The sequence below is a fragment of the Pseudonaja textilis genome, chromosome 1 (assembly GCF_049901715.1).
Source record: "Pseudonaja textilis isolate UNSWEBS1 chromosome 1, rPseTex1.2, whole genome shotgun sequence".
NCBI classification, from domain to species: Eukaryota; Metazoa; Chordata; class Lepidosauria; order Squamata; family Elapidae; genus Pseudonaja; species Pseudonaja textilis.
Window position 1 is genome coordinate 207,795,329 of NC_141990.1, and position 17,123 is coordinate 207,812,451.

General features: G+C 41.0%; 1 protein-coding gene across 2 annotated transcripts in view; it reads left to right on the forward strand.

The window, feature by feature from the left end:
- Positions 1-17,123, forward strand: part of NCKAP5 (NCK associated protein 5) — a 666,974-nt gene that overhangs the window by 40,654 nt on the left and 609,197 nt on the right. The window contains exon 1 of one of the 2 annotated variants that reach the window (XM_087920334.1): positions 12,078-12,145. The exons of the other annotated variant lie outside the window; for it this stretch is intronic. Coding sequence (XP_087776460.1) covers positions 12,093-12,145 — 53 coding nt within the window. The 5' untranslated portion in view covers positions 12,078-12,092. Of the gene's footprint in view, positions 1-12,077; positions 12,146-17,123 lie in introns of those variants that run through there. 2 annotated transcript variants of the gene reach the window in all.

The window sequence follows — 17,123 nt, forward strand, 5'->3', positions numbered from 1 at the left end:
GTTCAACGAAACCATCAAACAGATAATCACTGACTATGAAATCCCTGGGCTATGATAGGCTAGGTGTTCTGTGGGAGAAAATAAGATGGCTTTCAGTTGTTAGCTTAGCAGGTGAGACAGAGTGGAAGAAATTAAATGGATAGTATATATAGGGACTATCAGAAGAAATACTGGCCAATATTGGCCAAATATTCATTTGGTAGGTACCCCAGAGATTTTGCTTTAATCAAGGTACATTTAGACTGTGATGAAAGCCTGGAATTGTGCAGAAGTTGGACAGAAGAGGATTACACCCATTATTCTCTCTTTTCCCCCTCCTCCAGTTTTGCTTCAGAGTCTTCAAAAGATGAACCAGTGCATCTGGTCATTACTAGGGGTGTCAAACTGGTGGCCTATGGGCTGGATGCATCACGTGCAGGCCACGCCCACCCCAGTTCCGTGAATGGGGAAGACGTCATGAAACATCACATGATGGCAACGTGATGCCACCAGTTTGATACCTGTGAGTTAAGCTCTGCTTTCTGCCTTAGAAAAACTGGCCATTGAGAATGTATCTCATTGGGTTTTTCATCCTTCCTTCCTGGTCTTGCAGCGCTTCCAACTACAGGTAGAGACTTTGAGGTAGAACTTAGGTTGGGTTCTCACCAACATAACAAAGAGAACTTTGAAAGGGCTAGCCAGAGGTTGAAGATGAGAAGTAGCAGAGTTTGTATAGTCCTCTCCACTCTGCTTCACCGTTTTTTGGCAGTTCCATTTGCAAAATCCCCACAAGCTAAAATTGCCTGCCTGACTATACCTGTTCTCAGCTGTACAAATTTTGAAGGTGAAGGGGTCTGATTTGGATATAGGAAAAGTGACAGAGAGTAAAGGAGGAAGATTCTAGATACCTATTTGAGGGAAAAAGACAGTTCTGGGGAAATCGTTTTAATCACCAGCAGTTAAGAAATCAATATTCTCCTCTCACTTAAGGTTTCTAGCTAAGAGAAGGGAAAAATTAAAAGAGCTGAAAGGAGGAGAAGTGGGAGAATTATTTCAAACTGTGGTTGAAAAACTTCAATAAAAAGCTTCTTCCTCCTGAGATTTCCAGCCAGAAGGAAAGAGAAGAAAAGTACTGTAAGTTGAAATGTAAGACACTTTGTCAATTCCAGTTGATGGATCTACCGAAAAATATAAAATTGACCATAACTCTTCTAATCCCTTAGGACCAGAGGGAAGGGGAGGGAGATATTTCTCCAAGTCTAGGGGCCAAAGATTATTTTGTGATAGGAAAATCCCTGATCCTCATGGCAAGAAAACTGCTTTCTAATCAGATGGCAGAAACCTTGAAAATTAAGAAATTAGTAGTTTTATGACAATAAATTGGGAGAATTAGACTTATGACTAAAAGAGAAAGAGAAAGAGAGAGAGAAGCTTCCTCTTCAGTACACTAAATCTGTTGTTGTAACTTTCTGCAATCTGCTTGGGAATATGGAGCAGGTTTTAATCATCATATCTGTTATACATTCTTGGCAGTTGGATTTAAAGAGGTTGGTTATATTTATATTTCAGTAAAAAACCATTTAATCATGAACATTATTACTAAAACATTTTCATTTCATTGTCATTGCTCACAAGCTGTATCTGTTTGAATTGAGAAGAACCCAAGGCAAAATAATACTGAGGAAGCAGGAAAGACATATAAGGATGACCAGCAATTTATCTCAGTCTTTCTCTGCTTTTGATCAGAAAAAGATGGAATATTGTATAGCAGGGGTGTCAAACTCTATTTAATTGAGGGCTGTATCAGGGTTGTGTTTGACCTCAAGGGGCAAGTGTGCATGGCAGGGGGAGTGGCCAGAGTAGGCATGGCAGGGGGTGTGGCCAGCTCAATGTCACTCATGTTGGGGGCACCTCTGATGGCCAAATGCTAAGGCAGGACTTCCTTGAGACCCTCCCTCACTCTCATTATAATCTCTTTTCCTTCCTTCCTTCCTTCCTTCCTTCTTCCTTCCTTCCTTCCTTCCTTCTTCTTCCTTCCTTCTTCCTTCTTCTTCCTTCCCTTCCTTCTCTTCTCTTCTCTTTCCTTCCCACTCCGTTCTCCTTTCTTCTTCCTTCTCCTTTCCTTATTTTTTCTTCCTTGCTCTCTTCCCCTCTTTCCTTCTTTTTCTTTTTTTTCCCCTTTCTCTTTCCCTGTCTCTTCTTGCATGCAGAAATGTAAAAGGGGAAACATTTTGTTTTGCTTTTAGTTTGTTTTGCTAGCCCTCTGCCAGCGAAAACAGCACAGGGAGCCTGTGTACCCAGTTTTCAGCCGTGACGGCCTCCTGCAGCTCTCTACCAGTGAAAGCATAGCTCATGAGCAGCACCTTGAGGTCCATCTTGCTGGTAGAAGCATCATGAGCTGGTCCTTTGCTATTTCCAGGGTGATTCCATGGGCCAAATCTACGCACCCCATAGGCTGGATCTGGCCAGTGGACCTTGCGTTTGACACCCCTATTGTATAGGGATATATGAATATTTAAATCAAATCAGCAGATGAATTTAAACCATTGCCATATTAAATGGTCTTGGACATCTCTGTACACGTACTGTTTTTTCCATATTTTTTTTAATCCAGTCTAAATGATACTAATTCAATAATCTGACTTTCAAGATGAGTTCAGAGGTCTGGATCAGATTACAAATCTTAATCATATTTATGATTCAGACCTGATTTTACAGATTTGCATACTTTTACTGCATTCGCTTTCCTTCTCAACTCTCAGCTCCCCAGATTTATTTCCAGGTACCCCCTACAATGTGCTCCACTGTTGTTGGCATTCAGCCCCCAGGTCTTGTCTTGGGGGGGGGGGGGGGGGGTTGGTTTGTTTTTTGGGGGGTGGGGGTCTGGGTCCCCTGGGGGTTCTGGCTTGGGGGGGGGGTTTTCTTGTGGTTTTTGGGGGGGGTTGGGGTGGTGGGGGGGGGGCGGGGTTTGTGGTCTTTGGTTGGTTGGTTGGGGGTGGGGGGGGTTTTGGGGGGTCTCTGGCTGCTTGGTTGTTGGGGGGGGTGTCTTGTTTCTGGTCTTGGTCCGGGTCCTGGGTGGTTCCTGCTCGTGGGGGCGGGGCTGGGGCTGTGGGGGGTGGGGTCTGGGGGTCCTTTCCTTCTCCTGGGTGCTGGCGGGCGGGTTTTGGGGCTGCCTCTTGGGCGGGGCTCCCCGGTGCGGCTGTTTGGGGGGGGGGCTCCTTTCCCCGGGCCGGGGGCCTGGTCTGGGGGGGTTGTGGGGGGGCTGTGGCTGGGCTTGGGGGGGTCTGGCTCTCGGGCTTCTTGGGGTTTTTTTTTTGGGGGCTTGGGGGGGGGGGGGGTGGGCTTGGGGGTTGGGGGGGGTGTTTGGGTGGGGGCTTTGGGGTTGGGTTTGGGCTGGTGGGTTGTGTTGGGGTGTTGTTTTTTGGGTTGGGGCTTGTGGTTTTTTTTTTTTTGGCAGGTCTTCTGTATGCATTCCCACCACTTCCTCTGATCCCCAAGGTCACCCAGAAGCTGCTGGATGAGAGGGCGGAGCTGCTGCTAATAGCTCCTTACTGGCCCAGACAGCCATGGTTTGCAGACCTCCGTAGTCTATCCCTATCAACACCATGGAGAATTCCGTCGGACAGGGTTTTGCTAACCCAGGGACTCCTTCAACATCCGGACCCTCAATGGTTGCACCTGACCATCTTGAGATTGAGTGGAGACGTCTGAAGAGTGAAAAGTTTTCCAACAGAGTTATCGCCACCATCCAAGCTGTCAGACGCCCCTCAACAACCTGCATTTACAATGCCACATGGTCCAGTTTCTGCAAATGGTGTACTAAGTCTCAAACTGATCCCATCTATCCATCAGTGGCTCAAATCCTAGAGTTTCTACAAGAGGAGCTTGACAAGGGATTATCACCTAATACGTTGAAAAGGCAGGTGGCGGCCTTGGCATTGGTTGTCACTTCTGAGGGTCTACTGTCTCTTTCTCATCACCCACGCATATGGACTTTCCTTCGAGGAGCCACAAATTTACACCCGCCAGTGGTTCACTGTTATCCCACTTGGGACCTTAACAAGGTCCTCATTGCACTCACTAAGTACCCTTTCAAACTCTTGAAATCATCAAGTCTCCAATTTCTGACGTATAAAGTAGTTTTCCTTGTAGCGATCACTTCCGCTCATTGTATTTCGGAACTGGCAGCTTTGTCGATCAGAAAAGACCTTTGTGTCTTCCATTCTGACTGGGTGGTCCTTTGTCCTGATCCTATGTTTATATCCAAAATTAATTCGGCGTTTCACTGGGCACAAGAGCTGATACTTCCTAACTTTTGTCCCAGGCCATCTCAAAGGTTGGAACTAGAATGACATCGGCTTGATGTGAGGCGAGCATTGCAAATATATATTCACCGCACAGCAACTTTCAGGAAAACAGAAGCTTTATTTGTGTCCTTTCAGCCAAACACTCAGGGATGCAAGGTCTCTTCTTCCACAATAGGCCGTTGGCTACGGGTTGTGATAGCAAAAACATATCAGACTCAATCCCTGCAGGTGCCCAGGGGCATAACGGCTCATTCAACAAGGAGCACAGCAACATCAGCAGCATGGGCCACGCAGGCACCAATAACTGATATTTCTCGAGCTGCAACCTGGGCCTCTCCATCACCTTTCATTAGGCATTATAAAATAGATGTGTTTGCATCCGCTGAGGCCTCCTTTGGCAGACGAATTCTGCAATGGGTCCACGGGGACCAGGAGGGAATTCCAAGCCAGACAGAGTCCCATCCATAGGACAGGCCAAGCTTTGGTATAGTCCCACTACTGGATGCTCTGAACAGCTCATAGGAGAAAGGGCATTGGTACTTACCTGATACGCCCATTCTCTTTGAGCTGTGAAGAGCATCCAGCCCCACCCTTTTTCCATCTGGTGGGGTCCTGTTTTGGCCAACGAATTGTTAGGGCATTGAGGACGAAGGTGTTTATTTCTCTTGTCTTCGCCAAAACTGGGGAATGCTGGGGAGGAGTCCCGTGGAGGAGGAGGAGGAGTGTTCCAGAAATTAAGCCCAGCCTAGACATGCAGAGACTGAAGCACCTCCCACTACTGGATGCTCTGAACAGCTCAAAGAGAACGGGCATGTCAGGTAAGTACCAACACCCTATTTCTATCCATTTTTTACTCGCCTCCCACACTCCTCATCTTTATCTCTTTCTTGTTCAATCTAAGCATTTCTCCAGTACCAACTTATGCTGGCTCCCAAATGTGACAGCTGCATTGATTCACTTAAAAACTATGGCAGAAAAGGTTGTAAAATAGAGCAAAACTCATTTAACAATTGTATTGCTTAGCATCAGAAATTTTGGGCTCAGTTGTGGTTATATGTCAAGATTAGCTGAATCTCAGAAAGGACCCTCCCTAATTTTGGTGGATAATAAATGACAGGAGGGTTGGTTTCAGACTTGCCAGATTCAATTAATATAATCTTGCAATGAAAATAGAGCTAGTATTCTGAGTGTGCTTCCTGAGTCTAGACTGCTTCACAAAGCTAATATTCTCAGCTCATAAAGTGATAGTTGTGGGGAGAAATAAGTAGAATTTCTTGAAAAATCAGGTTTTAAATTAAGGAAACATGCACACTGTAGGCATATACTGTACATATAAATGAAATATCAGAATGAATATCATATTAGTATCATTCAGTAGCAGAAATTTCCTGTTAGGGGAAGAGTTTTAAGTCAGACTTAACACGAGAGATTTGCATACAAAAGAGAAATGAAATCTGCTAATATACATCACTTACTGCGGCCATTTGGGAAACCTGTTTAAGAAAGTCATTGATGCATCTTACGTTTTCAGGAAGCATTATGCAAAAATCAACCCTAACATCTCATCAAACAAGCCTATATGATGTTTTCCAATAGCATTTCCAGAAGAACTTGTAGGACAAAATAATGACAATATCACCATCTGTGGATCCAACCCATTTTCTCAAATTCTCTAGACTGGAATTTGAATATACATCTTTTAATCTCGACTATGCATTCTTTGGCAAATATTCCCACATATTGATAGATATATGCATGCACATCATTAACTTTTTTCCTTGTCTTTCTCAAAGCTTCCTTTTTAATATCAAATCAAATTCCGGCTGTTTCTAATTTTTGACTATTGGGTTGGCTCAAGAAGATCAGTCACTGCATCCTATCTTTAGAGTTTGGTTCATTTGATAAACAGTTCAGTACTAGATGTGTTGGTGTCTATTGTATATTTGTTTAATGTTTAGACCTGTGTGTATAATTCATGCACACACACATACCCTCCAACCAGTAAGTGCTGTTTTTAGGTTTATCCTTCTTGACAGATAAAAGCTGAACAAGGATGCCTGTACCTAAAATAGGGTTGTTAAGAGCCACAGGGGAAATTTTGGGTGCATGAGAACATTTTTACTAATTGCTGAATAAGAAGGCTCTGAATTTTGGCAGAGATAAATTGCCAAATGCTTATAGGGCGCAAGCATGTACATGCCAAGTAACTTGATGGCTTGATCTATATTGTCAGTTTCTGGTGTTGTGTTCCTTTATATGTGCTCAGCTGGAAGAATGAGATTAAAACAAATAGTTCCGAGTAACCAAATATATCCTTGAAATCATCCATCATTTGAAAACTGATCTAAATTGCCTTTCATAGAATTATCATTTAATTATCATGACAGGAACTAAGGGTCATTTATATGGGCGTGTATGTGTATATAAAAATGCATATTAATTATCTTCTATGCTACCCAATTTATGGCATGAGAGAGAACACTCAAATATATATTTAGTGTGCAAGTTTATTTACTCATTATCTTTCCCTTTCCTATAATATATGGAGAATGATTTTCGCATGGTTTAATGCAGCCATCTGTTTAAAAATCATTGTTGGTATTTCACATATATCAATATATTGGTGAATATTTGGTCTAGAGGTTCAGGCACCGGCTAGATGCCAGGAGAAGATGAGTTCTAGTCCCACCTGAACTATTTGTAAAAGTCAAAAAGCACTTAAATCTTCATTTCAGAAAAAGCTCTTCTTATAGGTGTGGGACATCCCAAAGATAGATCAGATTTTTTGTGTGCGCACAAATTGTGCAACCAAAAATAGAGGCATTTGCTTCTTACAGGATTTGAGTCATCTGCTATATATTTTATTCATATGGAGATACATTTTGAAAAGACATTTATATTCATATTAAATGAACTAATTGCCATGACTTTTCCTGCCTACAGCCTTGATATTTGAAAAAACCCTTGAGTGATGGTTTCATATTTCAAAAGCAATGATAAGTATTTGTGAATGTATATTTGCTGATGTTGCATGTCAGTGTTTATTGTTTGCACCACATAGCTATATACCTTTTATATATCAAACCGTGTCTCTTGGCAAGTTGATTTAAAAAAAAAATATCCCCAGGATATAGATAGAAGCCTTAGTAGGTTTCTTGCTCTCCAGATGGAGCTAATTCACTTATAGTCCAGAAATATACTGGAAATTAATAATTCATATCATTGGTGTCCAGAAATTCTACCATTTCTCCATTAACTATTCCTATAATTACCACAGCATGTACTATAACTTAGTGGAAAGGCTGCATAATGCATAGAAACCCCAAAATGGAACTTTTTAGGCCAGAGCTCAAATTGGAGCTTTGGCCAAGATGCTAGAGGCATTCTTTCATAATTTAGTATAATAAATGCGTGCTGAGTTGGCACATATTTTTTTTGTCTCCAAGCTGTAATTTGTCTTTTAAAAATAACTTGGCCTAGGTGGGTTTCTAGAGGTAGTTGGCAGGTTGGCAGAGATTACAGAAGGAGGGTGGAGAATATAGGGTTGGTTTTGTTCTTTGAAGAGTTTAGGGTTGCTGTTTGTATATTTCTTTTTGATTAAAAATAGACTGGTTATGTCTATACTACGCTTAATATCTGTATAAGTCATCAACTTATAACCATTCATTTAGTGTCCATTCAAAGTTACAACAGCATTGAAAAAAGTGACTTATAATCGTTTTTCACACAACCGTTGTAGCATGGTCATGTGATCAAAATTTGAATGCTTGGCAATTGGCATGCATTTATAGCAGTTGCAAAGTCCCGGGTCATGTGATCACCTTTTGCAACCTTCCGATGAGCAAAGTCAATGGAGAAGCCACTTAACCACTGTGTGACTAACTTAACAAATGCAGTGATTCATTTAACAACTGTGGTAATAAAGGTTGTAGAATGGGGCAAAACTCATTTCACAACTGTCTTGCTTACCAATGAAAATTTTAGGGTCAACTGTGATTGTAAGTCGAGGACTATCTGTGTTTGAGGTTTAATTATTGTAGTTTTTTTTTTTTTAAAGGAAAATATCACACCTCTGATACTCAGCATTATGGTCCACGAATGTTGATAAGCAATCTTATTGATCATGAAAATAAGTCTGGTGGAGATATGAGGGTTACAGATTGAATGTCCTGGAGTACTTGTGCACATAGAAAAATGTGGAAAGTTCCTTTAAACAACCAAGGATCGAGAACGGCTTGAGGTTGAATTTAAATTACAAGCCTTAACCTCAAGCCGTTCTTAATCCTTTCTTCCTGCCTCTCAATTTAGTACTGTCCTCCTAATTCTTGGCCTGGATGGGGATCATGAATCGATGCCTTGCTATGAGCAAGTTATACGGGTGAACTTGATCTAATTTGACTTAGACACCAATGGCACAGTGGTGGGATTCAAATTTTTTTACTACCAGTTCTGTGGGCGTGGCTTGGTGGGCGTGGCAGGGGAAAGATACTGTAAAATCTCCAGTCAGAGGTGGTATTTGCTGGTTCTCCGAACTACTCAAAAGTTCCACTACTGGTTCTCCAGAACTGCTCAGAACCTGCTGAATACCCACCTCTGCAATGGCAGAAAAGATTATGGTGATGTAATTGTGGCAATCAGTTGCCCTGCTGGTTTTTTGGTTGTTTATTTATTTATTTTAGCTTGTGGACCTCAAATGTATGGCAAGTGAGTTGGGTCAAATGAAGGCAAGAACTTGCTGGTTTAGTCTTTGCTCCTCTTAGCTCATTAAATTGGCCAAAGGAAGAATGGCCTTATGATTAAGACAGGTATGCAATAGTTCCTTGCATGAAGGATAAATAAGGGAGAGTATAATGTATAAGTATAACTCCTTAAATAAGGGAGAGTATAATGAGATCAGTGTTAAAAAGCCTTCACTGAGAAAAACTGTTAGTTGACCTCAAGTGATCAACTGGTCACTGGCTATGTTGACAAGGAGCTTGTGGGCTTGGCACTTCCAGGCACAGCTATGAACACTGCTTATTTGAACCCATTTCAATTGGGCTTTCAACTGTGATTGGAGATTTCTGGCCATTCTCATGGTACTGTGCCCTTTGGGGAAGCATGCCTAGTTTTCTTGGATTTTTTTCTTAGATTTCAATTCTACTTATATTATCTGGTGGGTCTAAGCCCCAAGGACACTCTTTTACAATAGTTCTGGTCTGTTTGTTGACATATGTCACGAAAGGGATTAGGGATTGCTATACAATTCCTAGGCCTTTGTACTTGTGATGCTTTCCATGACTCCAGGTGGTTCCCTAAAACAGGGGTTGCCAACCTTTTGGACCTCAGGGACCACCAAACTTATACTTTTAAATCCTGCAGACCACTAATATAAATTTTGACTGACAATGGCTGTGGGAAAAAAGTCTGCAAGAAAATTCCGTATCCTGTTTTCCTACCAATCGATCATTCTTTATTTGGGATCACAGGATACTGCCTCCAGATCTGTTCTCAGGGGGAGAGAGGGAGGGAGGGAGGGAGGGAGGGAGAGAGGAGAGAGAGAGAGAGAGAGAGAGAGAGACTTTTGGCTCCATGCAAGGAAAACAGCAGAAGCAGCAGAAGTCTTTCTTTCTCTCCCCCAAACTCTGCCAGAAATGAGTCTTTGCTGGTGCAGCCTCTTGGAGCAGGATGCCTTGCAGGATCCCAAAGACTCATTTCTGGCAGTTTGGGGGAGAGAAAGAAAGACTTTTGCTGCTTTCCTTGCATGCAGCCAAAAGCAGAAGAAGAAAGAAGCGGAAAGAAGCAGCCTGGTGGCCAGGCAAGGCACAGGGGGTGAGTGGGGCAAGTTCCCCCACTGCCCTTTCCCCCATCCCCTCACTACCTTGTGTTGTTCACAATGCAAGCGACGCAAGCCTTTTGTTCCCGCGGGCCATGTGGGCAGCGCAGCATTGTGTTCCCCTGCAGTCTGCTTTGGGGGTGACATTTCTCTGTGGACCACCAAAATTTTCTCGCAGACCACCAGTGATCCCTGGCCCACTGGTTGGCAACCACTGCCCTAAACAATTTTATACTTGAAACTATGGGCAAAATCTTTCCATATTGTAGAATGTTGTGGTGATACCAGCATGCTGATGATATCCAATTCTACTGTTCCTTACCTTCTAATTTGAAAGCAAGGGATTTTGAGGGTTGATATTTAAGTTCAGAAATGGACTGTATCAAGGTCAACAAGATCAAATAAAATCCCAAACAAAAACAGAGAAATGCTAATAATCAGTAGAAAAATAGGCTATGGGATTAGGGTTCAGCTTATTTTGAAGGGAGTGGCCTACTTCCTGAACGTGTAGGCCTGCAGTTGTAAAGTACTCATTAAACTCTTTAGTTTTTTTTTAGATTCCTATATGAGAGCAAGGTATGAATTTGCACAATTTAATGCACTAACCAGGACAATTCCTAAGCCAGTCAGATACTATTGGATTGGCAATTGGTTATTTCCCACCCAGACTTCTGCAGTGTGTTTTGCATGTAGTGAAACTGGGTTGTTGGTACAAAATGCTGGAAACTGGTGCATGGTGTAAGAAGCATATCATTATTATGTTGCAGGCCTTCTTCAACCAGGGCTTTCCTGTTTAAGTTTGTGTATAATTGATTTTAACTGCTTTAATCAGTTGTAACAATTTATGCTTTTCTGAAATTGTTATCCCTTATGAATTTCCTCTGGATGAAATGGTGGGATAGAAATAATATATAATGATTTATAAGATACATAAAATGAATACACTGCACAATAATACATAATACAATAACAGAAAACACTCATCGTGAAAAGTATGGTCCAATTACAGGAAGCTCTAATTACTTCTGTGGAAGAACATTAATTTCAAGGTCCAGGTTTTAACTCATTTCTGTGTCTGTAGTCCCTCAAATCATTAACATAAATTCTCCTGCTGTGCACAGGCAGAATAAAATTACCATGCCTGCTATTTAAATTTAAACTCCAAAATCAAATATCTTTAGAATTGCATTTCTGGAGATGTCCAGAATCTATGGTTTTGACTTTCTTTGGGATATTTGGGCTTCTTGCTTTTTTTATTTATTGTATCATTAAATAAATTTTAATAATTTGAAGTTTGTGTTTGTTTGGTTCAAATAGTTCTCATTGAACAATTGCTTGAGGTTATGATAGTGCTGTAGAAGTGGATTAAGATACATCCTTGTGGTTGTAACCATCACAACATGTGATTTGATTTGAGCTCTTGGCCAACAGCTTGCAATTGCAATGTTGCAGCATGATATGGTCAAATGCTTGCCATTTGCAACCTTTGTTGGTAGCTTCTTCACACAAAATCAATGATAGGATGTTGGTAAATGGTGATGATATGACTCTGGAATGCTGCAACCCCCAAGGACTGCCTAAGAATGGCAACTGGGGCTGCCACAGCTGCCATCGTTAAGTCAGTGTGATCACATGATATCACATTTACAGCCGTGATACTTAGTGACAGGCCTACCATCGTTAAGTGAGGACTGCCCATATAAGATAATGTGTTCCTTCTCCTTCATGTTCATTCCATGACACAATTTAAGGAGGGAGAAATCTTACCAACTTTAGGCACTGGTCTAATAAAATGCCACTTGAGATGATGATATGACCTCTGGATGTTCCAAGTGTGTCTCTATAGCAGAGGATAAAGCTGGATTATACAGAAAATGATAAATCCAGATTTGATTTTCTGAGAATTGGATTCAATTTGTTAAACATTTACCTCAAAATAAACTCTGCTGATTAGACAGTAAACTGAGGAAATGAAATGAAAGCAAACCTAAATGGATTCCCGCAAGTGGTTTTCAGAGAAATATTTGCACTGGAAGCATTATCTGTGAGCATATATTGACAATAGATATATAATATTAAAACCTTCAAAGAGAAAGGCTCATTTTGGCCATTTTTGTATCATGAAACTGGACAGGAAAATACCATTCTCCTTCTGTGGATCAGTTGCTTTAAGAATGACACCCAGGGATGTAAAAGCAACCTGCTACAGTTTTTCTTTTAAAAACGGGGATCTATCAGTTAGGAATGTGTACAAGCAATGGTAGTGCTTGTAGCATAGATTTCTGTATTGTCTGCCATTCTTGGCTTAAAAGTCCAATCATGCTGGACAATGGTTGTCCAGGATTTTTGTCCAATCTTGATGATTATTGAGAGAATGCTGGAGGAAAAAGATTATCTGGACCCCTTCCAGTTGGGATTCGGGGTTGAAACAGCAACAATTGCACTTCTGGGTGATCTCTGGGATCCTCTAATCTCAGGAGTGGGCTAAGAGTAATGTGTTTAGTCTTGCTTTTTCTGATCTCTCAGTGGCCTCCTTGCCTTCAATCATGGTGTCTTTCTGGATTTGATCTGAGTGTTAGGAATGGGCAGAGCTGTGCTGTGCTAGTTCTGTCTTCTTCCTTTGGGACTGATTCCGGCGAATGTTGGCAGTGCTGGAGCGGGAGAAGTCTGGCTTGTAGGTCTTGCTTGATGGGTTTCCTCAATGCTCTCCCCAATGCCATGTAATACAGTGGTGGGATTCAAATTTTTTTACTACCTGTTCTGTGGGCATGGCTTGGTGGGCGTGGCAGGGGAAGGATACTGTAAAATCTCCATTTCCCTTCCCACTCCTGGGGGAAGGTTACTGCAAAATCCCATTCCCTCCCCACCCCACTAACCTGCTTTTCAGCTCTATTCTCCTTTGCAGGGTAACCAAAGAAGACCCAGATGATCAGCTGGGACTTGGGAGGCAGAGAATAGATGGGGGCGGGGCCAGTCAGAGGTGGTATTTGCCGGTTCTCCGAACTACTCAAAATTTCTGCTACTGGTTCTCCAGAACTGGACAGAACCAGGTGAATATCACCTCTGGTGCAATATCTACATAGAGCCTCTGAGTAAGATCCTTCATGGGATTTATATCTGTAACAACAACAGCTGTGGAACTCCAAGACTCAGATGAACAGACAAATTATTATCATCATCAGTAGTACCTACATTTGCTATCTACTTAGAACTTGTCCAGGTCTTACCTATTCTTTCAAACCCAACGATCTGCTCTTCTTGGCTGTTTCCATAGCAACCAGATGCAGGGAAGTACTTTTTAAATCCAGACATTCAGTTTAATGGATATCCTTCGTTTCCAACATGGAAACGATGAAATTAAGATTTCATTATATTTATGAAAGTTACATCTATAAAAATATTTTTAGGGATACTTAGGGATACAAAAGGTTGAAATGAAGTACATAAATACTATGACATTGATCAGAAATTTCTTTTGAAAATTTAACTACACACAGACAACTGCTCTAGATTCAAGTCAGATCATGGAACCCTCTAATTTAGTTTTGATTTTGATTTGCAGCAACTCTCCAGAATTTTGGAGTGGACATACCTTGACAAATTAATACTTTGACATATTAAAGATTGAGATGGAAACTTCTCCCTCTAGTTAGGAGGGAGATTATGACTAAGTGCTTCATTGGAGATCATGACTAGCCACAAAAGCAACATTAATCTTTGATAAAAATTGAGAAATGTTATTTAAATATTTTCATAGACTTATACTGTCAAAGTCAACATTTGTAACATCCTTAAAGAAGAATTGTTCCATTTATTTCCCCTAAGGACCAGCTTTATAATGATGGTAAATAGATTAAGCATGTGAAAAATTTTATTTCAAGAACAGAAGCGAACTTCCAGTTCCAAATGATTAGTTGAATGAACAAACAAACAAAAACAAACAAAATGGTGCATGTAAAAGAAGTGGATGGGAACCCATCGCACAATATGAAGGAGGCATTAATCACTCCCTTAACCAAGATGCTAATTTAGCTTTGTTAGAGGGAAGGAAATGCTCAAGAGCAATTACATCACCTGTCCAGGCCACCCTCATCCACAGATTGGCCAAAGTTTCAACAGTTTCCCTGACAAATGAGGCAGAAAATCCCCCAAGTCCATTGAAGAAACCATCTGGCTGTATTAAGCACTTGGATCAGATGTATCTCTGCAAGTTAATGGAACTTTTCCCATTTTTAAACAGCCATTAGTGTAACGTTGAACAGAAAGTGACTGCCTATATTAAGGGCATTATAAAGAGCAACTCCACTTTCAAATCACTGACTCCCATTAAACCAATTTCCAACCTGAACTTTGCTGTAAGACTGAGATATTCACTGGGAAAGTTCATGGTTGTCATGGGAGATGTGAAATCCTGAACCATGTCAATCTGGAGAACCTCAATATGGACAAAGACACTGTAAGAGCTGTGATAGTGCAGTGGTTAGAATGCAGTACTGCAGGCTACTTCTGCTGCCTGCTGGCTCCCTGCAATTTGACAGTTCAAATCCCACCAGGCTCAAGGTTGACTCAGCCTTCCATTCTTCCAAGATTGGTAAAATGAGGTCCCAGATTGTTGGGAGCAATATACTGTCTCTGTAAAACACTTAGAGAGGGCTGTAAAAGCACTGTGAAGTAGTATATAAGTCTACATGCTATTGCTATCTAAGACAAGAGGTCTAGGACAGATCATTGCCACACTACAGGTAGTCCTCAACTTACAACACTTCGCATGGTGACCATTTAAAGTTACAGTGGCTCTGAAAAAAGTGACTTATGACCATTTTTCACACTTAACAACTGTTGCAGCATTGGCGCAACAGGATCACTGGTCACATGATCACAAATTGGATGCTTGGCAACTGGATCACATTTATGATGATTACAACTTTGGCAAGAAAGGTTGTAAAAGGGGGTAAATTCACTTAACAAATGTTTCGCTTAGCAAAAGAAATTTTGCACTCAATTGTGGTCATAAGTTGAGAGCTACCTGTGTAGGTCATCCCAGATACTTACTGGGGTAAACGATACATCAATAGCATCTTTACCTTCTCCTACTCAATCAGACATATCAGCAAGGACATGCAATTGGCAGACTATTGGATGAAGCTTCTGAGGAATGGGATGGAATTCCTGGAATTGGGCATATCACATCAGAAAGTAACCAAGTGGAAATAGCTAGGGATGAATAACTTTCTCAGTAATACATATCTAGCAAGAGCAATAATAATAGCACTTAGACATGTACCACTTCATATTGCTTTATAGCCCTCTCTAAGAGATTTACAGAGTCAGTATATTGGCCCCAACAAGCTGAGTCCTCACTTTACTGACCTCCGAAGGATGGAAAGCTGAGTCAACCTTGAGCTGGTCAGGATCGAACTGCTGACAATTGGCAGAATTACGTAGCCTGCAATACTGCATTCTAACAACTGTACCACCACGGCTCTATATGGTCAGTCCTTTTATCCAGGATTAAATCTTGGATAGTAGATGCTTTATTAAGGAATGATCTGGGATTAAAAGAGGACCTTAGGGTTCTATGGTCCATTGCTGTTGTCCTTTTACTTTTTCAATAATTTGCAGTCTGAACAGAAAGGAGAAAAGTCAATAAGGCAATGGTTAGTTGGAGCTACAGAACCACCAGATTGAAACTGGCCAGCTATTGGGTTGCTATTTTCTCTCAGGCATATTCCCACATCTTCAATAAACAGATGATGAAATCTCTGCAGAGTAATTTCAAGTAGGTGGTACATCTGTATATAATCTAATTTAGGAACATATTAATTATGCCAAAAAGGATTAGGCTCTCTCCTGTCAGGAGAGAGGGGTGGGATCATCTAGGTCATGGAATTTAGGTTATTCTGAAAATAAGAATCCATAGGATGGAGATAATTACATGTTTTATTGCAATGAGCAGTGATGACAGAAGAATCAAGATAAGTTTAGGAGGAAAATTGCACAACCCTAAATGTAATCCAAGATAAAAACAAACAAGCAGACAAAACCCTATTCAGTGAATCAATTGGAACAAGATGAGTATATGCACAGCGAGCAATTTGTTCGTTCAGGGACTCCCATGGAAATCAGGCTAGCCCCGTTCTTGATGGTTTTCTGTAAATTGTTGAAAACAGAATTGCTTCAGAGGGGATTTCTTTAGGTTGCACTTTAGGTTTAGATAACTTTAGGTTGCAATGCCATTCTTCATTTTATTGATAGTGGGGTTTTGGCTGATGGTTGCTTTTAGTGTTCTCCTATTTAAATTCTAGGTAAGCTTCCAAGAATCATTTGAACTGGGAGAGCTATACATGTGTTAAATATATAAATAGGTAAATAAATCACTTTCTCTGACTTTTCTTTATTCTTCTTAAGATTGCCCGCCCCCTGAAAGGGAAAAGCATGATAGTTTACCTGCATATGTTGCTTCTATCTATTGCAAGGAAAGGAATTATGAAGGGATGGAATGCACAGGTTCTTAGGGCTACAACTTCTTAGGGCTACATCAAACTTGGGGAGAGGCACAATAAGTGGCCAGGGCCAGACTCCATGGGGGGAAGGGGTTCAAAGTTCTGTGAATTTTAAGAGGACCCTTTTACCCTCTAATTCCTCCAACACAAAAAAGGCAGAAAATTCTACCTTAATATCCACCATCTGATGATCACCTGAATTTTTTTTCAGCCGTGCTACTGACAATCATTCGTCTTTTTTTTCCAGACATTCAAAGCATGTCTTTTGTAAAACTAGGTGATAAACTATTCTATCCAGCTTTAGCTTCTAAACTCTGTTTACTGCAAAAGAGATAAAAATAGTTAAGAATGTTGCAAATCTGGAAACTTTATTACAAGTAATATAATAAGCCCTGTGTTTCTTGCTTTGAATTGTAGCTTTCTTTTGATACTCCTAATCTTGCTGAGGAGTTTATTACATGGTATGAGGTTGCCTTTCTCAGCTCAGATAACTGGTAAAATATGCAGTGCATTTTAGTT